General features: G+C 41.4%; 1 protein-coding gene across 4 annotated transcripts in view; it reads right to left on the bottom strand.

Annotated features, from left to right (window-relative positions):
• arhgap9 (Rho GTPase activating protein 9) overlaps window positions 1-23,766 on the bottom strand; it is an 82,974-nt gene that overhangs the window by 36,648 nt on the left and 22,560 nt on the right. For 3 of the 4 annotated variants that reach the window (XM_010900950.3, XM_010900951.3, XM_010900952.4), the window contains exons 2-6: window positions 16,680-17,141; window positions 16,318-16,507; window positions 15,801-16,016; window positions 14,863-15,029; window positions 2-130 (exon numbers count right to left, since the gene is read on the bottom strand). In XM_010900950.3, coding sequence (XP_010899252.2) covers window positions 2-130; window positions 14,863-15,029; window positions 15,801-16,016; window positions 16,318-16,507; window positions 16,680-16,961 — 984 coding nt within the window. In that variant the 5' untranslated portion in view covers window positions 16,962-17,141. Of the gene's footprint in view, window position 1; window positions 131-14,862; window positions 15,030-15,800; window positions 16,017-16,317; window positions 16,508-16,679; window positions 17,142-18,706; window positions 18,752-23,766 lie in introns of those variants that run through there. The other variant, XM_013133278.3, reaches the window with a different exon arrangement.

The following is a 23,766-nucleotide window of genomic DNA, read 5'->3' as shown; positions in this document are numbered from 1 at the left end:
CCTGAAGGGGTTGCTGACCAGGGAAGGGGCAGGGGGCTTCTGCTTGGCTGCTCCTCTTCACCTGCTGCAAGGCAGAGTAGAGAGGAGACTCCATCAGAGACTGCTGGGAGATGTAGGACTGGGGAGACATCTGGAGGCCAGAGAGAGAGAGAGAGGGAGAGAGAACATATTATACAAGGTCAGGGACACTAATGGTGTCTGCATGCCTGTATATGTGTGTGAGGGGGTGTTTGTGCTCGCCTGTGTGTTTCTGTGAAAAAACATCAGTGGGCACTCAAGAAAAGACACAAACAGCAGAGGATGTGGCTTTAACAGAAAACAGTCATTTGTTGAGCGAGAACCACAGAGACTAACTGAAAGAGAGTGAGAGAAAAACGGAACCTATCCACCGCAACATAGTTAGGATAGCAGGACTGAGCTTATAGAGGTTTATAGAAAACATCCATTTACTTACAACGGTGAGCTCACTGAGCTAAAGGAACTGTAATCATCTACTGCATAATGGAAAGCAGGCTATAGGACGCCATCTGTTGCACTAAAATAGACTGAAGTTTAGAGTGTAATGGAGAATAATCTGCCCACTGAAGTTTTGGCAATGAAGAGACTGTACAATGCATCTGTTTGTGTTACATACCTATAACCATTTCACCTGTGACAGCTGTGGCAGTGACACGTGCAATCTATACAATGTGTAGTTCATATTGTCTAACACACACATGGGAGCACATACACACTAATTTCTAAACTTTTACCAAAACCATAACCCCATTTCTAACCGTGAAATAAATGTTAATCCTCAACCTAAACCCTACTCTGGAAATGGCCTTTTTCTCTCAGGGGAACTGGCGATATGTCCCTACGAGGTCACATAACCAAGTAACCAAATCACCAACCACAAACTCTGAATGTGTATAAACCTTAACGTTACCTCAAAGCCAAAAGTAACTTTTTCCAACATGACCCCACAAGGTCACATTTTCATGTTAGTCCCTATACCAACACAGTTAAGCATTTAGGATGCTATGTCCGTAGTGCACTCCAGAGGGCAGAGCTTAAAAAAAGAAAGAACATTGTTTGGTAGCATGTTAAACTAATAGAAATACTGATTAAGGTTGAGGCTGGATTGATGTTCAAGTACAAAACAATGCCATTGCTCACTCAGCTGTATTTAAATGTTTGTGCAACAATCCATTCATGTGTTTGGCTGAGAGCAGTTACAACACTTCAATACCATTTTTCTAGAACTCTCCCTCTCTAAAAGCTAAGGCTGAACAGACTTCAGGCTCTTCAGCATCTGGTGGTTACTTTAATTAAATGGTGGCTAGGAATTACCGGCTGTCTCAATATGATATTATCCATTATGATATTATCTCAAAATGATATTATCAGCAGATATTATCAGCTTACAAGTCTCAATATGTATTGTGATTCTATAAACACCATCATTCTATTGTACTGTGATTTTATATGTATTATTATCAGAGTAAGGGATTACAAAAAAACAGTAACTCTAATCCATTACGTTACCAACTAAAATATTGTAACTGGATACAAATACTTTTGAAAAAAGGTATGATTACTTTAGGATAACTTCAATTGAAAAAAAAAAACAGTTACGCAAAATAATTGACATGTTGCATGTTTGATTTTTTTATATAAAGTTTTAAAAACATCATAATTTGAACAAAAATAACAATCACGCGCCTCAGTTGTTGGGTGTGATCATCATGCGCACAAGGTGGGCGCGCATAACCAGGTTAGTGACAGATGAAGGGCTAGTTTTATTGGTAAAAACAGAGTGTATCTACGATAATACAAGCCTACCCATATAAAATGTGATTTAGTCATCCACTCGACGCATCTTTCTCAGAACAATGATAGGCCTACCTGGTGTTATATATTTTTCAAGTTTAAAGGTCTATTTGTCAAACGCACCGAACAACACAGCCAGAAAGAATTTCGATGATTAGGCAACTATTTGTTTGATAACTGTAACATGGCGCTACCTTCAAGATAAAACATAAGGAATTTATCACGACATTTGAGGAGAAAATGTGTTGGGAAGCACTTTGCCAGAGGATGATACACTGAACAAAATTATAAATGCAACACTTTTGTTTTTGCCCCCATTTATCATGAGCTGAACTCAAAGATCTAAGACTTTCTCTATGTACACAAACAGCCTATTTCTCTCAAATATTGTTCACAAATCTGTCTAAATCTGTTGTTAGTAAGCACTTCTCCTTTGCCGAGATAATCCATTCACCTCAAAGGTGTGGCATATCAAGATGCTGATTAGACAGCATGATTATTGCACAGGTGTGCCTTAGGCTGGCATTTGACGCAGCCACCTCAACTCCGTCCATACAGGTAGGCCTGTGATCCTGTTTTTGCATCTCAGAAAAGGGTGGTTATCCTTGGCTGCTGACTGCATTTAATTTAAGCTACGAGGGCAGGTGCATATACAGTTTATTTCTTACATTGCGTTTTGAAAATCCATCGCTGGTGGCCCTAATAATCACAGGTTACGTTCACGAGGGTTAAATGTATTTGTGTGTGGATGTTCACGGTTACAACCGCGCATTCGTGTGTTTGAGGCTTTTGCAACGTTTTGACATTTGTGGTTTTGGAGCAAAACATCACACTACTGCAGATTTACTGTACGCAAGAGTATGCAAATTCCGTTTTCGGCCAGCTATGTAAACTCTAACATTGATTGATCCCGGAAAATGTGTTCAATTGGTTATAAGCTATTCCTATTTGTTTTCTAATGCCTCTTAATATTAAAGTAATCTAAAAGTAATTCAAAGTAATCAGATTACATTATGAGTTTGAGTGTCCACAAATGTGGATAGCTAATTTGTAATGGATTACATTAAAAAAGTAACCTACCCAACCCTGCTTATTGGTACTCTTTCATTTACAAAGCCATTCTTGGTTTGACACCATCTTATATGAGCAAAAAAAGCTCTAAAAGCTATTGCTTATGATCACAGGATCTCTATTTACTGTCAGTTCCCACTGTCCACTCAGAGATGGGCAGAAAAGCCTTATGATCATAGTATCTCTATTTACTGATAATTATACATATTGCAATTCTAAATGTATCATCATTAATTTAGTGTGACACTAAATGTATCTTACATTTGTATGCATCGTGTATCACAGCTCTACTTATATACATTGCAGAATCTATAATTTTTTTTATTAAAATATGATAATTAAACTGTATGTGGAAAAAACATATCAGTTATAAGTTATTCAAAATATGATATTGAAAATTGAACATGGTTTTTATGTCATGCATGTTTTTTTCTCATCAACAATTCAAGTTGTTTATTTGTAATCTCCAAATCCTCATATTTTGTTTTTAGTTCGCATGATGGCTTTTATTTTGAAAAAGAAAATCTGAGTGCTGCCTCAGTAATATCCTGCTGCTACAATAACGCTAATGAAGCCTCGTTTGGCCATCACTACTTCTCGGAGCTCTCAAAAAGCGTTCAGTTGTATTCTCCCACTCGGAGGTCGGAACTTTCCCACATCAGAGTTCCTCATGAACGTACAAACAAATTTAGGAACAAACTGCTGACCGTGAGGTTTTTACAGTTACAGCGGAACAAAAGCCATGGTGGGCGTAGGGCATTCAAAGATTTTCGGGGCATCATGGCCAGAGCGAAAGGGCAAGGACGGCCATAGCCATCTTGAAATTCTTACACTGGTCACAATGCATTTATAGTTATGATGATGTAGCATCACTTTCATTTCAGAAGTTTTAGTTGGAAGGAAGACAACAAACAGGCTATGGTACAGTTAAGTAACGTTAAGGATAGCTAGCCAGAAGGATAACATTAACTCAGTTACCCAAGCGTAAACTGCTGTATCCTTTAACATCATGATCACCTGGGCTAAAGAATACAAATATAGTGACTTATTTGTGCACGGAGCAAGTCATTTTAGTTTTTTTAATCTTTCACTAAAAACTCTGCCAAACCTAGGTTCAGGTGTATTCTCCCACGCCATGGTTGGAACTTTCCCACCTCCCAAAACACAGAGGTTTGATTCTGGTAAGAACTAAATAAACCTGCAATCTATTGATAATTAGCTAGCGTGTTTACCTGTATGTAGTCCGTTCTTGTGGTTTTTCTCAGTTGCGAACTACAAACAAACTGCTGACCGTGAGACAGTAGCAGGGTAACAAAGGCTATGGTGGGCGTAGGGCGCACAATGATTTTCGGGGCATAACGGCCAGAGCGAAGGGCAACGCTGGTCATGGCCGTCGTGAAATTCCCACGCTGGTTGTAACCCAGGTAAACAGCAAGACATATTTAGTATACCGTTTGTTAAAAGAACTGGCAAACCTATGGTGCAATGAAAGCTCATTGACAATTCTGTTTAGTACGGTACTGTGACGTAGAAGAATTGGCTAGAATGACAATGTATGTAACAAGTTCTGAAGAAGAGTTGGTGCTACAGCACTGAATAGAATTGATAGGAAGTGCCAGGGTGAATTATGCCTGTTTTCTGGCGATTTCTTTTAAACTACTGCAAGTAACTTTAATATAAGTGAAACTTAAAACTGGCCTCCATGAGGAACACAATGATATAAGTTTCATCCAGAAATTAATTGTTAAATTGTTCATCTGTCCTGCCTACGAGAAGTCAGTCAGAGCCAAAATTGCACTCAGTGTCATTTCTGTGTTTATAATCCATGTTTTGATTTCCTAGTGGTTTTACTTGCTCAAACTAAGCCCTTGTTTGTGTTTCCACATTTCAACCAGTTTTACCTTTTAAGGGTCAAATGCTTGCTAGAATTAGCTAGCTTATCACTACCCAGCCTGCTAATTAGTTCCCATTATTAACAACTTAACAATGGAGCAAATTATGTATTTCATCTTTGACCAGGTAAGCCGATTAAGAGTAGATTCTCCTTCTAGGCCAACTTGCCGCCCATGTTTTTTTCAAGGCAAGCCTCAAGGTTTAAAACTGTCAGTGAAATGTTTCTTTACCATAGCTGGTTAGTATTTTAAGCCAAATCATTTTTTGCTTTCTTTCTCCATCAGGATGAGCAAAGGCAGAGAGATCCATGCATTGTGGTCACTGCAAGTTTGTAAGTTGTTGCAAGTGATACTAAGCCCTGACAACATTCAAAGACTAACACCTTCTGAAAAACCGCTGTCAATCAATCAAATGTATTTATAAAGCCCTTTTAACATCAGCAGTTGTCACAAAGTGCTTTTACAAAACACCCAGCCTGAAACCCCAAGAAGCAAGCAACAACATTGTTGAAGCACAGTGGCTAGGAAAAACTCCCTAAGAGGGGCTGAAATTTGGATTTAGGAAGAAACCTAGAGAGGAACCAGGCTCGGGAGGACCAGTCTTCCTCTGGCTGTGCCAGGGGAAAATTTTCAAGTTCCGAGCAGGGGCCAACCAACTATCCCATTAATCACCAGAAACTACGCTCTGAAGGGTGCTCTGAAGTACAGATCAACAAAAGATGCAGAGATGGGCAACAGAATGCAGGAGGGCAGAAATCTACTTTCTTCCTGATCACCCTGCTGGACTTAACAAAGATGTTCTGGAGACAGAGAAAGCCTGGCTTGTATAAAAACTCAAGAAGAGGAATGTAAACATGACTGTTGTTAATGCTAAAATGGACCTGACATTTTCCCTCAGAAGAAAGGAGATTGATGTCCAACCACATGTATCTGTGATCAAACAAAGATGGCCAGGTCTCTTCTTGGATCAACAGGTATTTGTAAAATATACCATTATATCTGCTGAATATGATACATGTTTACCTTCAAATGTACATCTTGTTTTGCAGGTTTATGCTAAATTCAACAAACTATTTACATGTTGTGTGTGTCCTTGAAAGTCAAGCCAGTTTATTTTCATTTCATTCAGCAGTGGCTTGATCTTTAACATAGGACAGGTGATGCTTGCTTGTGTCTGTTTTTATATACTGTGTATATTTTTATATATCTGTTTGCATGTTTTTGCACAAATGTTTTACATGTATTACATGCACTACTACTATTGAACAGATGTATACATTGCAGTATGCTTCTTTTTAAAGAGTCTTAAGAGTTCTTAGCAGAGGTCCAAATCTCCAATATATCAGACATTTTTATTCCACTTTAAGCTGGCCGGGGACTCTCCCTCAGGCGGCGAGAACCGGTACGGCAGGTCCCTGAAGCCCCACCAGTCCTCACTCCGCCCAACTACCGGGAAGGCCTCCGGGGGAGGCAGCCGCGCCTCAGGCTCCTCTGGCTGCCCCCATAGCACCCCCCAGAAATTTCTTGGGGCTGACTTACGGAGGGTTTAGTACGTCGCCTCCGTTGACTGAGCTGGCCAGGTTTGCAGCGGGGGACGGTAGGGGTTCTCCTCCTCCTCCTCTGTGTCACTATCAGGCCAACAAAGGAGTTCGACCGACCGACACCTGCCTCCAATTGGGGAGACCAAAAGGATTGGCTAGATGTGCCACCTCCTGTCCTGTCCTGTCCTGACTATGCCCCGAGCCCAGCACAGAGATGGCTAGGGGCATAGCCAGGACGTGACAATAAATAATCAATGAGTTTGTTGGCTCTCACATGGATGCACTGAGCCAGCTAGATACTGATCCATTTTGCCAGCTTTCTATCGATTTTTAGCATAAATTGCTACGATATTTAACAGTTCATGTTAAATTTTGGTGTTGGAGTGGCCTAGGCTAAATTGTTTACCAGTTTACGTAATGTTCTAGCCAACTATTTGATCCAAGTTGCAGCCCTTACAGTTTACGTTAGCTTTCTACTTCCAGCCTATGTATAGTTTTCATCAGTTGTGCACGAAGATCCAATATAGGGTACGAGATGGTTGCTGTTTAGTAGGATCATGATTTTGCATACCATGGCAATAAGACATACAGTATGATTAACAATCAAATGATTAATTACTTAGAAACTAGTTGCTATGAATAAATGTGCCATCAGTCGTTTTCTTATGAATTACTTGTTCGTTATTGAGTCAATGTTGCTGATGCAAAGTAAGCCCTTCATTACCAAACACCAAGTAACTGAATTAGGATACAATTATGAGTCATTAGCAAACTGTTAGTTAAACAAACTGTTGGTAACTTTAACCTTCATCTGGGTAATCACAGGGATATGTGAATATTTGATTTGTTAACTGGTTGCATATGTCAGATTTAGGCAGAGCAAAGCTGTTGCTATCAAACATTTCTACCTAATCAACTGAGTCAGTGTACTGGTGAAGGGATAGATCAAATAGGTCGATAGATGGAATGTTTGTGAAGTGATTTCATGCTCCCTTGTAAAAGTATTTTTAAAAAGCAAAAATACAGTAGTTTATTTTGATACATGGTGTGGCTGCTGTATTTTGTAGTTTATTGTGATACCAAATACCTTAATTGTAAGTGTATCTTATTTTAAAATTAATTTTGATATATCTTTGCCCATCTCTGATTTGCTGGAACGTCAAGCTCACACATTCAATACTGTCTATTAACACCAATGATGGAGTACTATTGCACCATATGGTGTTAATTTACAACTGTATTAGTGTTTGGTTAGGTGTCAGAGGTTATTGTTGGGTTAAATTTCATGGGTTAGGGGGTTACAAACGTTGACTGTTAAGGTATTCGGGGAGGATGAAGGCCTTGTTAACCAAACTCCTGCCAATGGCTTGAACATCCTAAGCTAGTTTCAGTATGATGAGGGCTGAGAGAGACAGAGAGGGAGGGAGAGAAAAACGTGTCATATAACAGTGTAACATGTCTAGTCCTAACCCCAACCAGTCAACTGTTCCATCATTCACAAAATACTTAAGTTTTAGACTGAGAGTTTAAATCACAAAGCCACTGCTGAATGCTGAAACTCTACTTTGCCCAGGTGCTCTGGCTATGCCAGAAACCCATCCATTACTTTATTAACCAATCAGAAAGATTTCCCTTCTACAAATCATTGTGGAAGTACTCAGATCCAGAATGTAACAAGTTGTCTGTGTAACCAGGCAATGACCCCAAGTCTGAAATATGGCATACAACTTTAGGATCAATCAACTGTAACTTTTGACCCCTGACATCTGTAAAAAAAGAAAACATCCTACACATCTTAGAAAGATATATTTTCACAAATCTGTGAAAGTAGATGGAAATTAAAATGAATAAAATGTATTGTAAGAAATATATATAGTAAGTGTCAGGGTGTGGATGTGTGCATGCATGTGCAAGCCTGCAAGATGCACGTGATTGTGCGTGTGTTTTTTACGTGTGTGTTTCCGTATCATAACCTGCCATATGGGGAAAAGGAAATGCTTGTGGTTTCATGATAATGACGTTTATTTTTCCACACTGCTGTCACTTTGGTTGTTTTACCTTAAACTGACAAAAATACTGACTAACAATTATCACCCTATTTTGGAAGTTAGAAAAAACTAATTTGTGGCTAATGTGGAGATATCACGATCCCATGTGAAGATTTTGTGTGCACTGTATGTGTATTACTCTGTATCTGAAGTCCTCAAAATCAGAAGTCCTCACTGTCAGGAAATGTTGCCTTTCCTCAAAAAAATAATAATACTTTTAGGCCTATGGTTAATTGTTAGTGTCGTATTAGAAGGTTAAGTTTAGGTTTAGGGTGGTTAAGGTTCATTTTAGGGTTCATGGACATTTCAGTTTAAGGTTAGGGTTTAGAGGCATTACAGTTTTAGAGTTAGGTTCAGGTTGTGTGTTATCTTGAAAATGAATGCACTAACTGTAAATCACTTTTAATAATAGCAGCTGTTAAATTATTAAGTTAGGTTTTTGGGGTAAGGTTAAAGTTAAAATATGGTTTAAGATTTTTAAGTTTTTTATTTCAATCTCTATACTATTTCTGCCCAATACTGGATGTCATCTACATGTATGCTTCTTGCCAGTACTTACATTCTCTGGACACTTGACCATGGTGTTTTAAGGTTCATTACCAACTGTAGAGCGCTCACTCATCACTGTGTTCTGTACAATAAAGCAGACTAGCCCTCACTGTCAACACGTAGGCTCTCTCAGTGGCAGAGTTGGGGAGTAACTGATTACATATAACAGATTACAAAAATCAACGCACACGTGGGCAATGATGGAGACACAGGCCTTTTAATTGTACCTAGAATTTCTAAACAAACAGCTGGCGGCAGGGCCTTTTCTCATAGAGCTCCACTCCTGTGGAATGATCTGCCAATTAAGGTTAGAAATGCAAACTCAGTGCAAACTTTCAAGTGTCTACTAAAAACTCATCTCTACAGCACGGTTTATAATAAGGTGTAGCCTGGCCTGGGGGCGTGAAGGTGACCAGTAGGCTTGATACTGTCCACCCTTGCTGTCTTGCCAGGTGGGCTCTCGTCGCCACTGGGATGCCCTCACTCCAATGCCTTTCGGGGAAAGAGTCACTGGCTTGTTGTTGACTCTCTGTTGCGCACCTGTGCAATTGGGCTGTACGCTGCTAGCAATACTCTGCCTTCATTCAGGGGGGTTGCGGTTGGTGGGTGTCCCTTTAGTTGATGCTTGGCAATGTGGGTGGATTGATTTCCTGCCTGTTGGGCCCTGTCTGGGGCCTCCCCCGGGTAGGGCCACAGTGTCACCGGACCCCCCCCGTCTCAGTTCCAAGGTGTTACGCTGCTATATTATTGTGCTGGGGGATATGAGGAATGCACTACTAACTTTTCTCAGTCTCCTCCAGTTTTAAATTTTAGGAGGAGATGAGGTCCTGGTCCACACCTGCGGATTACCTGGTTTGGGGGGCCCGTTGCTGTCCCTGTACTTGTCCACCTGGTCATATTTCCGACCTAGTCTAAAATCAAATAGACTCTGGATTTAGCCCAGAGAAATGTATTTATTATTCCAATTGGAATCTTAATATCTCACCCGGCACAGCCAGAAGAGGACTGGTCACCCCTCTGAGCCTGGGTCCTCTGTAGGTTGCTTCCTAAAATTAGTTTTTCCTAGCCACTGAAATTCAACACTATTGTTGTTTGCTCCTTGGGGTTTAGGGCCGGGTGTCTCTGTAAGGCACTTTGTGACAACTGCTGTTGTAAAAAGGGCTTTATAAATAAATTTGATTGATTGACATGGAGAGGCATAATAGGGAGGAACGGCCTCCCTGATCTGAACTCGAGTGGTCGTTTGTTGTTAGAGTTCTGTGCTAGTCATGGATTATCTATAACGAACACCATATTTGAACATTAGGATGCTCATAAGTGCACATGGTACCAGAGCACCCTAGGCCGGTAAAGAGAGGGGCACTGGTAAAGAGAGGGGCAGAGCTGTCAACCGATCACCATCTGGTGGTGATTTGGGTCAGGGGGTGGGGGAAGACACTGGACAGACTGGGAAAACCCAAACGGGTAGGCTCCGGGGATTGACAAGATACGTCCAGAAATGTTGAAAGCTTTGGGTGTGGAGGGGATGTCAATGTCTTCAACATTGCGTGGGAGTTGGGGAAAGTGCCTAAGGAGTGGCGGACCTGGGTGGTGGTTCCCCTGTTCAAAAGGGGGACCAGAGGGTGTGTGCCAATTACAGGGGTATCACACTTCTCAGCCTCCCTGGGAAAGTCTACTCAAAGGTACTGGAAAGGAAGGTTCGGCAGATAGTCGAACCTCAGATTGAAGAGGAACAATGCGGATTCCGTCTTTTCTCTTGCAAGGATCCTGGAGGTTGCCTGGGAATATTCCCATCCAGTCTACATGTGTTTTGTGGATCTGGAGAAGGCATATGACTGGGTCCCCCGAGAGATACTGTGGGAGGTGCTGCGGGAGTATGGGGTGAGGAGGTCCCTTCTGAGGGCTATCCAATCCCTGTACATCCAAAGTGAGAGCTGTGTTTGGGTTCTCTGTAGTAAGTCGGACTCGTTCCAGGTTGGGGTTGGCCTCCGCCAGGGCTGTGCTTTGTCACCAATCCTGTTTGTAATTTTTATGGACAGGATATCGAGGCATAGTCGGGTGGGGAGGGGTTGCAGTTCGGTGGGCTGGGGATCTCATTGCTGCTTTTTGCGGATGATGTGGTCCTGATGGCATCATCCGTCTGTGACCTTCAGCACTCACTGGACCGGTTTGCAGCCAAGTGCGAAGCGGTTGGGATGAGGATTAGTACCTCTAAATCTGTTCTCAGCAGGAAACCGATGGAGTGCCTCCTCCGGGTAGGGAGGTGTTACCCTAAGTAAAGGAGTTCAAGTATCTTAGTCTTCTTCGCGTGTGAGGGGACAATGGAGCGGGAGATTGGCCGGAGAATCGAAGCAGCGGGGGCGGTATTGCATTCGCTTTACCACACAGTTGTGACGAAAAGAGAGCTGACCCGGAAGGCAAAGCTCTCGATATACCAGTCAGTTTTCGTTCCTACCCTCACCTATGGTCATGAAGGCTGGGTCATGACCGAAATAACAAAATCACGAGTACAAGCAGCTGAAATAGGTTTTCTCAGAAGGGTGGCTGGCTTCTCCCTTAGGGATAGGGTGAGAAGCTCAGCCATCCGTGAGGAACTCGGAGTAGAGCCGCTGCTCCTTTGCATTGAAAGGAGCCAGTTGAGGTGGTTCGGGCATCTGGTAAGGATGCCCCCAGGACGTCTCCCTAGGGAGGTGTTCCAGGCACGTCCAGCTGGGAGGAGACCTCGGGGTAGGCCCAGGACTAGGTGGAGAGATTATATTTCGACACTGGCCTGGGAATGCCTCGGAATCCCCCAGTCAGAACTGGCAAATGTGGCTCGGGTAAGGGAAGTTTGGGGTCCCCTGCTGGAGCTGCTGTCCCCACGACCCGATACCGGATAAGCCAATGAAGATGCGGATCTCATGAGATGAGACTACAAAAAAACATTAACTCTAGTCCGTTACGTTACTAACTAAAATATTGTAATTGGATTACAGATACTTTTGAAAAAAAGATTTGATTACTTTTGGATTACTTCAATTGAAAAAGAATAGTTGTTTTTTTATATAATCTTTTAAAAACATTGTTATTTGAACCAAAATAACAATCGCGTGCCTCAGTTGTTGGGTGTGATCATCATGCGCGGAAAGGTGGGCGCATAACCAGATTAGTGACCAAAGAAGTGCTAGTTTTATTGGTAAAAACAGAATGTATCTACCATAATATAAGCCTACACATATAAAATGTGATTTAGTCATCCACTCGACCCATCTTTCTCAGAACAATGAAAGGCAATAGGCCTACCTGGTGTTATATATTTTTTTCAAGTTTCAAGGTCTATTTGCCAGGAAGAGTTTAGAAGATTAGGCAACTAATGTTTGATAGCTGTAACATGGCGCCAATTACTTTTTTGGTCATTGATTGGTCCCGCAAAATGTGTTCAATTGGTTATAGGCTATTCCTATTTGTTTACTAATGCCTCTTAATATTAAAGGCATCTAAAAGTAATCAGATTACATTACTGATTACAAATCTGGACAGGTAACTTGTAACTGTAACGGATTACATTTAAAAAGTAACCTACCCAACCCTGCTCATTGGTACTGTTTATTTTACAAAGCTATTCTTGTTTTGACATCATCCTACATGTGAACTTATGAGCAAAAAAAGTTTTAAAAGCTATTGCTTACGATCACAGGATCTCTATTTACTGTCAGTTTCCACTGTCTACACAGAGATGGGCAGAAAAGCCTTATGATCACAGTATCTCTATTTACTGTCAGTTTCCACTGTCCACACAGAGATGGGCAGAAAAGCTTTAAGGGTTTCTGCTCCAGCATGGAATGGCCTTCTATTGGACCTAAAAATACAGAACTTATAGTACTGGGTGTGTTTAAAGACAGTTCCTGAAAATATTGGAGGCAGGCCTATCTAGTTGTCAGTGCTTTTAAAATTGCATAATTTTTTGAATTGTTGCTGTATTTATTTAGTTATTTATTGGCACTGGATGGTATGGTTGCAGTATTTTGATTTCCTAATTTTTTTGTTGTGTTTTAAATTAGTTTTTTGTTTGCTGATGTATGTCTTCGCCAGGAAACTCCTATAAAATATATTTATACTCCTGGTTAAATAAAAAACAAGATTGTGGTTTAGTTGAACAAATATTACATTTGTAATGGATGTCAATGTCTCGATTTGCATAGCTAGGTTCGATGTGTGTGTGTGTGTTTTGAGGGAAAATAGGAGCTTGTGACATGGAAGTTGCTCTAATCCTACTTACTAAGCTTAGAGACACGAGGGAGAAAGGCCCTCAGAAAGAGTGAGAGAGAGATGGGGGAGACATATTTTACATTATTTTCCCTTATGACACCCCCCAGAAAAAATAAAAGTCCAGTAATCTAAATCCACATGATAATGGATTTTCCCTGACGGAAAATGAAAAAAAAAAAAATGGAAAGATTTCCATTAACTATAATCCACATAATAATTTACATTTTCTGTTGCTGTGGGATTACTTTGCTGCTGTAGAAAATAAATTAAGGTTCTACATTTTGCCTTATCATGCCTAATATGGCACGACAACCATGTAAGAGTTGGGTACAGCACATACAGGTGCCATGTGTTAATTTGAGCCTGTAGGTTTGTTTCAGGAAAGCATTAATAACATACATTTTCAAATAACTTTTCCATGAAAACATATATTAAATTAATTTGAATAGGAAATAAAGCAAAATGAATAGGAAATATTGTCTTTGACAAATTTAAAAATAAAGATTTTTTATTTAAAAATTATGTCCTTCAAACTTAGCTTTCGTCAAATAATCCATCATTTGCAGCAATTATAGCATGGCAGACCTTTAGCATTCAATTTGTTGGGGTAATCTGAAGAGATTTCACCCCATACTTCCTGAAGCACCTCCCACAAGTTGGATCGGCATGATGGGCATTTCTTACATACCATACAGTCAAGCAGCTCTCACAACAGCCCAATAGTATTGGGATCCAGTGACTGTGCTGGCCACTCCATTATAGACAGAATACCAGCTGACTGCTTCTTCCCTAAATAGTTTTTGCATAATAGTTTGGAGCTGTGCTCTGGGTCATTGACCAGTTATAGGAGGAAATTAGCTCCAATCAAGCGATGTCCATAGGTTATGGTGTGGCCTTGCAAAATGGATTGATAGCCTTCTTTATGGTCCCTTTTACCCTGTACAAATCCCCCACTTTATCACCACCAAAGCATCCCCAGACCATCACATTGCCTCTACCATACTTGACAACTGGCGTCAAGCACTCCTCCAGCATCTTTTCATTTCACCTGCACCTGACAAATGTTATTTTTTGTGATCCGAAAAACCTCAAACTTAATTTGTCTGTCCTTTACTTTTTTTGTCCAATCCTCCTCTGTCCAGTGTCTGTCTTTTTGCCCATCTTAATCTTTTCTTTTTATTGGCCAGTGTGCAATAAGACTTTTTCTTTGCAACTCTGCCTATAACTATAAATTGCAACTCTTTGCAACCTTCCCGGAAACGATTCTTCACTGACATTCCGGGTACTCTTGAAACACCATTCTGTCAGTGGCTCCTGTTCTTTAACACAGGGTCCAAGGTGCATTCAGTCTGTCTCCAGTACATGAACACAGGACCCAAAGTACATACTGTCTGTGGCTCCAGCACCTGAACACTGAGCCCAAATCATATTCTGACTGTGGCTCCGGTATCTGAACACAGAGCCCAAAGCACATTCAGACACAGTCTCCAGTACCTGAACTCAGGGCCCAAAGCACATTCTTTCTTTGGCTCCGGTATCTGAACACAGGGCCTGTTGCACAGTTTCCCCATGGCTCCAGTACCTGAGAACAGGACCCAACTAACTTTCTGTCCACTGTGTGTGTGTCCTGACCATGTGTGTCCTGTTTGTATGTGTCATCTCCTGTGTGTGTATATCTGGGCCGTCTTGGCCTAGTCTTACCTGCAGATGGCTGTGTCCGCGGGCGGCCATGGCCATGTCCCACTGGCTGAAAGACTTGGCGACACCCCGGCCAGGCGTGCTCTGTCCACTGAGCCTCACCTCCAGACCAGTCTCCTCATCTTCAATCTCCTCATAAGGGTTCTGAGGCAGGTTGCAGGAACTCTTGCCTGGAGCACCACATGGGAAATTATCATTCAGGTTATTGTTTATCTATTTTTAGCTCTCAAGTTTCTCATGTTTCTTCAATCCCAAAATTACCACATTCCCAAATTCTTTATGTCCAACTCGTGATTTTTCAAACGACTCCCAGTAGGTCCTCAGATGCATATCTCATCAATCCATTTCACTTCTGCTGACTCTGTTCACTCAACCGGAGAAGTACTCACCAGCCCTTATGCATTCATCAGCCAACCACCGCAATTGAGCATGCAGGTGCACCAATCAACCATAAGGAGTCGGTAGAGCACAACAAGACATGGCAAATCTGTCTGATTTTCTCGCAACAACCCCAGATGGACCTTTAACCACGTATATTATAGAAACCCTGGGCACTGTCTGATTATTGCAAGCAGCATTAGAACCCCAGTAGCCAGGCATTTTCTGTAGGTTTTATTGTGTATGATAAACCAGGTGGTACAAATCCTAAATGCTGGTTGGTTGAAAGCCATGGTGAGTACAGATACGACACTATAGCATTACATCGCTTTTACTATATTCTAATTACTATTTTAATATTCTAATAGCACTGGTAATCAGGTTAAAATACCAATAAGGCATCTCAGGGATTTGTGGTATATTGTGATTACAATATGGTTAAGTGCTGTATCTAGGCAACTAAAATTTGTAACATGCACTGACTCTAGTATCCAGTGAAAGAAGGTCTCCTAAAGTACTCAAAAGTCAGTCTCCATTTAATGATCAAATAAATTAAATCTTACTGCGTGGGATCAGCACTGAGGTGGGCTGGGGGCCTTCAGGAACCATTAGGTGTCCAGATGAGGAGGTGGAGGTGTAGGATGGGATGGCAGGGAGGGGCATGGTGGGGACGCGGCCCCCTCCTCCACCCAAACTCGGCGTGGGGCTGTGGCAGTTTAACCCTCTGAAGTCACTGTGACAGTTGATGTCCTCCATGGAACGACAGAAGGTTTTGGGTACTGAGAAGGGGTAAGGAGGAGAGTGACTAAAATTGATTTAGAATTGTTTAGAGATGTATTTGTTTAGAGATCAATTTCATAACTGAGCAAGACAGTTGGTTTCTGACTCAATTTTGGGTGTAGGCACTGTTGATATTTTGGGAGAAGTAGCTCCACAATACTTACACAATTCTGAGGTAATAATCTATATGAGGAACAGAAGCTCAAGCAGTCAAACATGTTTCCAATTCAAGCACTGCACACACCTGTGCACCTGCACACACACACACACACACACACACTCACTATGACACCCTTGTACCTGTGCACTGGCTATTGGAGTAGGGTGAGAAAGATGAACTGGGCTGCAGTCTCATGTTGGCGGGTTTGGACATGTTGTTGTTGACATGATGTTGACGTACAGACGACAGGGGGGCAATGGGCACTTCTACTACATAGGTCGCCGGAACATACAGGGACTTGGCCTTACTAGCTGCACCAATCCTCCGAACCTGGGGGAAACAACTGCCATTTAGGAGATGCTCCAATCCAAGTAATCACAGAGAACATTCAACTTCCCGATTAATAATGGGTCAGCCTAGCAGGATTTTAACCCGTAACGGCAGAGTTGCAAACTTCCTAGCGAGACGCTTGAGCCCACTGAACCACACATGACATCCTTACCTGCCACCAGTCAGAGTTCGTCTTCCTGAGCAGAATAAAACGCTCCCCCTCTCGGATGCAGACCTGCCGTCCGTCTGCTCCGCGGTACTGGTAGTCATACTGGGCCTCTAACACCACCGTGCCACTGGGTACGCCACACACGGTGGGCACGCTGGCACTGCTGCTTACACTGACACTTTCCCCGCTGGACATGCTGTCCACACTGGTAGTTCTCCCCCTGATGGATGCTGAGGAAGTGACGGGTGAGGCAACCTGGGAACGGCGCCAGCTGCCTGACAGCATGGTGGATGGATACTACAGGCTGGTTGGACTGGGTCTCAGTGGATGGTGCTAAGCGACGGTGGTGCTAAGTGGGTGGTGCTAAGGTATAAAGGGACGGGTGGCAAGGGTGGTGACTGTTGGCGAACTGGTGACGCTGGCACAGGGGACCGGCGGTGACTGGAAGCAGGCCAGCGCCATGCTCTGAAACATAAACAGAAGACAAATGGGTCAATTGGGACTAAGTATAACAGAATCACACCTTTTGATCTTATAATCTCAGAGCCCATTAGTAAAGACAACGAAATATTTGTATTTATTTATTTAAAACGGCCATACAGTTGTGCTCAAATGTTTGCATACCCTTGGAGAATTGGTACACATGTTTAATTTTTCCAAATGGGATTCACATTCAACTGTACAGTTGAACAAAAAATATAATTAAACCAAACATGGCAACAAAGAAAAAAAAATTACTGACTCCAGTTCAAAAGTCTGCATACCCTTTGTTCTTAATACTGTGTATTGCCCCCTTTAGCATCAATGACAGCGTGCAGCCTTTTGTAATGCCTAGAGGCACATCTGTGGTCAGGCCTTGACTGTGGCCCACAGGCAAATAGAAATGACTAGTGGCCCCAGCCAGGACCTGACAGTTTTCTTCAGGTCCCACTTAGAAAAATGAGATTTCCAAATGTCATGGTTAGGTTTTGGGTAATGTTTAAGCATTACCAGTTAAGGTTTTCTGTTAGGTATTAGGACACTGTTAGGTTATTGAGGTTAGGGTAAGGGTTTGCTGTCAGTTTTAAGGCTAAGGAATAGGGAACATGGATTTTTGAGTTCGAGTCCCTACAAGGATAGAAAATAAATTCTCAGTATGAATGCATACAGAAATGACAGAATTTCTGAAATATAGTAATTAAGACTTTCAGAATTTGTCAGTGTGACCAAGTACCTTTTCTTTACCTTAAAACATTCAGTTTCAAGGTTACTGCAAATGATACCCAAAAACTATTAAAATCAATCCACAACCATTAAAATAGCTGTTAAAAAGCAACATTGTAACTGATGTTAATTCCAAGGCACCAAAAAACATAAAACTGTGTCAATGCAAGTAATAATACACTTGAAGAAACTAAATACAGTACCTTCCATACACAGTTGTTCTCAAAAGTTTGCATACCCCTGGAGAATTGGTAATATACACTCACCTAAAGGATTATTAGGAACACCTGTTCAATTTATCATTAATGCAATTATCTAATCAACCAATCACATGGCAGTTGCTTCAATGCATTTAGGGGTGTGGTCCTGGTCAAGACAATCTCCTGAACTCCAAACTGAATGTCAGAATGGGAAAGAAAGGTGATTTAAGCAATTTTGAGCGTGGCATGGTTGTTGGTGCCAGACGGGCCGGTCTGAGTATTTCACAATCTGCTCAGTTACTGGGGTTTTCACGCACAAACATTTCTAGGGTTTACAAAGAATGGTGTGAAAAGGGATAAACATCCAGTATGCGGCAGTCCTGTGGGCGAAAATGCCTTGTTGATGCTAGAGGTCAGAGGAGAATGGGCCGCCTGATTCAAGCTGATAGAAGAGCAACTTTGACTGAAATAACCACTCGTTACAACCGAGGTATGCAGCAAAGCATTTGTGAAGCCACAACACGCACAACCTTGAGGCGGATGGGCTACAACAGCAGAAGACCCCACCGGGTACCTATCATCTCCACTACAAATAGAAAAAAAAGGCTACAATTTGCACAAGCTCACCAAAATTGGACAGTTGAAGACTGGAAGAATGTTGCCTGGTCTGATGAGTCTCGATTTCTGTTGAGACATTCAGATGGTAGAGTCAGAATTTGGCGTAAACAGAATAAGAACATGGATCCATCATGCCTTGTTACCACTGTGCAGGCTGGTGGTGGTGGTGTAATGTGTGGGGGATGTTTTCTTGGCACACTTTAGGCCCCTTAGTGCCAATTGGGCATTGTTTAAATGCCACGGCCTACCTGAGCATTGTTTCTGACCATGTCCTTCCCTTTATGACCACCATGTACCCATCCTCTGATGGTTACTTCCAGCAGGATAATGCACCATGTCACAAAGCTCGAATCATTTCAAATTGGTTTCTTGAACATGACAATGAGTTCACTGTACTGAAATGGCCCCCACAGTCACCAGATCTCAAGCCAATAGAGCATCTTTGGGATGTGGTGGAACGGGAGCTTCATGCCCTGGATGTGCATCCCACAAATCTCCATCAACTGCAAGATGCTATCCTATCAATATGGGCCAACATTTCTAAAGAATGCTTTCAGCACCTTGTTGAATCAATGCCACGTAGAATTAAGGCAGTTCTGAAGGTGAAAGGGGGTCAAACACTGTATTAGTATGGTGTTCCTAATAATCCTTTAGGTGAGTGTATGTACCATTTGTAAAGAAAACATGAGCAGGCAAAACACATTTTATTTCTTACGGGATTCATATTCACCTGTAGGTCATAACAGTATGGCACAATCATAAAACAAAACATGTCAACAAAGACAAAAATGAAATCACCCCTGTTCAAAGGTCTGCATACCCTTTGTTCTTAATACTGTGTATTGCCCTCTTTAGCATCAATGACAGTGTGCAGTCTTTTGTAATAGTTGTCCGTGAGGCACTCAATTCTTGCAGGTGGTATAGCTGCCCATTCGCCTTGGCAAAATGCCTCCAGGTCATGCAATGTCTTTGGTCATTTTGCATGAACCACACATTTGAGATCTCCCCAGAGTGGCTCAATGATATTACGGTCAGGAGACTGTGATGGCCACTCCAGAACCTTCACCTTTTTCTGCTGTAACCACTGCAGGGTCAACTTACAGCCATTGTCGTGCTGGAAAGTCTAAGAGCATCCCATGCGCAGCTTTCGTGCAGAAGAATGCAAATTGTCTGCCAGAATTTTCTGATAACATACTGCATTCATCTTGCAATACATTTTCATAAGATTCCCTGTGCCTTTAGAGCTCACACACCTCAAAAACATCAATGAGCCACCACCATGCTTCATGGTGGGGATGGTATTCTGTTCATTATAGGCCTTGTTGACCCTTCTCCAAACATAGCGCTTATGGTTGTGACCATAAAGCTCTATTTTGGTCTAGTGTACCAGAAGCTGTGAGGCATGTCAAGGTGTTGTCGGGCATATTGTAACCAGGCTTTTTTGTAGCATTTTAGCAGTAAAGGCTTCTTTCTGGCAACACAACCATGCAGCAAATTTTTGTTCAAGTATCATCATATTGTTCTCCCTGAAACTAGCACTCTTTTTCTAGGGCAGCCTTTATTTCTCCTCAGGTTACCTGTGGGGTTTTCTTTGTATCCCGAACAATTCTTCTGGCAGTTTTGGCTGAAATCCTTTTTGGTTTACCTGACCTTGGCTTGGTATCAAAAGATCCCTGAATTTTCCATTTCTTAATAAGTGATTGAACAGTACTGACTGGCATTTGCAAGGCCTTGGATATCTTTTTATATCTCTTTTCCATCTTTATAAAGTTCCATGTCCTTTTTACGCAGGTCTTTTGACACCTTCTGTGTCTGGCCAAACATTCAAGGGTATGTAAACTTTTGGCCATTTGGGTGATTTCTTTTATCATTATGATTTAAACAGGAGTCAAACAACTATGTGATAATAAATGGCTTCATATGATCACTATCCTTAAATAAAAGACAGTTCTTTTTTGCATGATCAGTCATCTTTTCAAAATCAATGCCTATATTTCACAATTTCTGCCAGGGAATACAAACTTATGAGCACAACCGTATGTAAGATATGTTCAGATATTTATATTTACCATTTAAACGTCCTCATTCTCACTTTAGACATCCATAGTACTAACCCCCCACCAGTGGCGGCTGCTGGTCTTTCAAAGAGGGGATTTTATTTTGTAACAGAACAATATTTTCTTTTTTTACAAATATAATTTTACTCAGTTTATTAATGTTTTTACTCAACATTTCTGCAGTTTCTGTAGGATTTATGATATCTTAAAAATTTCTATAAATACATAAATATTTTTACAAAAAAAAAAGCATTTTGAGTAAAATTCACTTTATAAAAGACCCAGATTTCTAACTTTCATTCATGGGGATACCATGGATAAATGTATAAGGTTTAATGTAAGATTTTTGCATTTTCTTTGGAAAATTCAGTTTACAAATTTTTATAAATCACTTTAACCACTAGATGGCTAACCCCACCTTTGACCAAACAACACATCCGTGAGATGGTTTCATCAAGAGATATGGCCAGCAGTACATTTTATTTGTCACAGCACTTCCAGTCAGCCAGCTAACTGTTATACCAGGAGAGCTGAAAAGACCTGTTATTTTTCCCTATCTTTTGCACTAAATTAATCTTAGGTGTTGATCTGCCCTGCTGTTTAATTCAAATTTTTTCCTCGTAAGGAAGACTTCCAAATGGCTTCGCTAAAATCAGGTTGACAATATTAGCACTGTCTTCCATCGTGCGCAGTTTCACCCGCGTACGGCGCTAGCCTTGCCTACTAATGTATATGAATGAACGAACTAACTAACTAACTAACTAACTAACTAACTAAAAAAAAATATATATTAAACTTTGTAAAACTGAAACAAGGATTGAGGTGTAGACTATAATTGTGTGAAATGTATGGTGCAAATCGGCTAGTTTCGCCAAACAAATATCAAGAAATATTGCAGCAGTTTGTCTTTCAAATACACTTGAGAAATCTGCGATGGGACTGAGGGCCAAATAGCTTTAGTGACTTCTTATAGTACAGACCGCTGTCAGTCAAAAGGAGATGCAGTTTGACAGAACGTCAGATCCTTCAATCATCACGCGGAAGCCCGGAGTCCGGGCCAGCCCACTCCTCATTCACCATCAGAGACGCTGAGCGTCCGTGGGCAGGACATAATCGCAGCATTTATCCAATCACCGTCTACTTTCAGAGAACTGAAAAAAAAACTGTTCTAAGCAGCCCCATTGAAGTCAATGAACACTCGGCTTCAACAGGGAAATGCACTGTGACGCTGCGGGATTGTATGAGAAGAAAATCGAGTCAGCCGACCTGTAGCTGATTCTGAACTAACTAGTTTTAGAGATGAACGTGTTTTAACGCATTTTTAGTCAATAAAATGTTTACACAATAGTACATATTTGACCATTATTTTTTTTTTTACATTATAGGGGAAGCCGGGCTTCCCTTGCAGTCTTAAAGAAACCACCACTGCCCCCACCCTAAACCACCCTGAGCTAGGTAAGGGTGTCATTTTTTTTTATTCAATGTTGTAAACATTATAAAGCAGGATTCTACACAGTGCATTGTTTTAATACTGTATTTATTTTTATTTTGAAACCATTCCTTTGGTTTCTGCTTCTCTTTCCTTTTAATATACAGCTCTGGAAAAAATTAAGAGACCACTGCACAGTGCACAGTACAAGTACAGTAAAACAAAATGCAGTAAGCATCTAACCAGAAGCGCAAATAGAGGTTTGGCCACTCCAAATTGGGCTTAAAGAGCAGTCTCTCCGCTTTAATTTGAGGGTAATCACACCACATCCAAATTGGAGGAAGAGTTACAGCTCTTTAAAATGTAGGCCCCTCTTTTTCAAGGGACCAAAGGTAATTGGACAATTGACTCAAAAACGGTTTCATGGACAAGTGTGGGTTATTCCATCATTTTTTTTTTATCAATTAAGCAGGTAAAAGGTCTGGAGTTGATTCCAGGTGTGGCCTTCACATTTGGAAGCTGTTGCTGTGAACCCAAAACATGTTGTCAAAAGAGCTATCAATGCAAGTGAAACAGGCCATCTTTAGGCTGCAAAAAAATATCCATCAGAGATAGCAGGAACATTAGGAGTGGCCAAATCAACAGTATGGTACATTCTGAGAAAAAAATAATGCACTGGTGAGCTCTGCAACACAAAAAGGCCTGGATGTCCACAGAAGACAACAGTGTGGATGATTGGGGATCCTTCCCATGGTAAAGAAAAACCCCTTTCATGACATCCAGCCAAGTGAAGAACACTCTCCAGGAGGTGGTCATATCATTACCCAAGTCTACCATGAAGAGAAGACTGCACAATATCAAATACAGAGGGTTACCACAAGGTGCAAACTGTTTATAAACCTCAAGAAAAGAAAGGCCAGAAAACATTTTAAAAAGCCAGCCCAGTTCTGGAACAGATGAAACTTTGGGCAGATGAAACTAAGATCAACCTGTACCAGAATGATGGGAAGAAAAAAGTATGGAGAACACAGACATAAAATCACACTGACTCCATTGTTTTTACATCTGTAAAACACGGTTGAGGCAGTGTGATGGCATGGGCATGTATGGCTTCCAATGGCACTTGGTCACTAGTGTTTATTCATTATGTGACAGAAGACAGAAGCAGCCAGATTCATTCTGAAGTGTAACATATCGTCTGCTCAGATTCAGACAAAGTTGATTGGATGCCACTTCACTGTACGGATGGACAATGACACAAAAAGAAAGCAAACCAGGAATTTCTTAAGGCAAAAAGGCGAAATATTCTGCAATGGCCAAGTCAATTATCTGATCTCAACCCGATCGAGCATGCACTTCACTTGCTGTGGACAAAACTTAAGGCAGAAAGACCCACGAAGAAACAACAACAGAAGACAGCTGCAGTGAATGCCTGGCAAAGCATCCCAAAGGAGGAAACCCAGCGTTTGGTTATGTCCATGGGTTCCAGACTTCAAGCAGTTATTGCCTGCAGAGGATTCTCAACCAAGTATTAAATATGAAAATTGTATTTATGATTGTGTTAATTTGTCCAATTACATTTG

Source organism: Esox lucius, chromosome 17 (genome assembly GCF_011004845.1).
Source record: "Esox lucius isolate fEsoLuc1 chromosome 17, fEsoLuc1.pri, whole genome shotgun sequence".
Lineage (NCBI taxonomy): Eukaryota > Metazoa > Chordata > Actinopteri > Esociformes > Esocidae > Esox > Esox lucius.
Note: the sequence above shows the minus strand (reverse complement) of the source record. Positions and strands in the feature narration are given on the sequence as shown.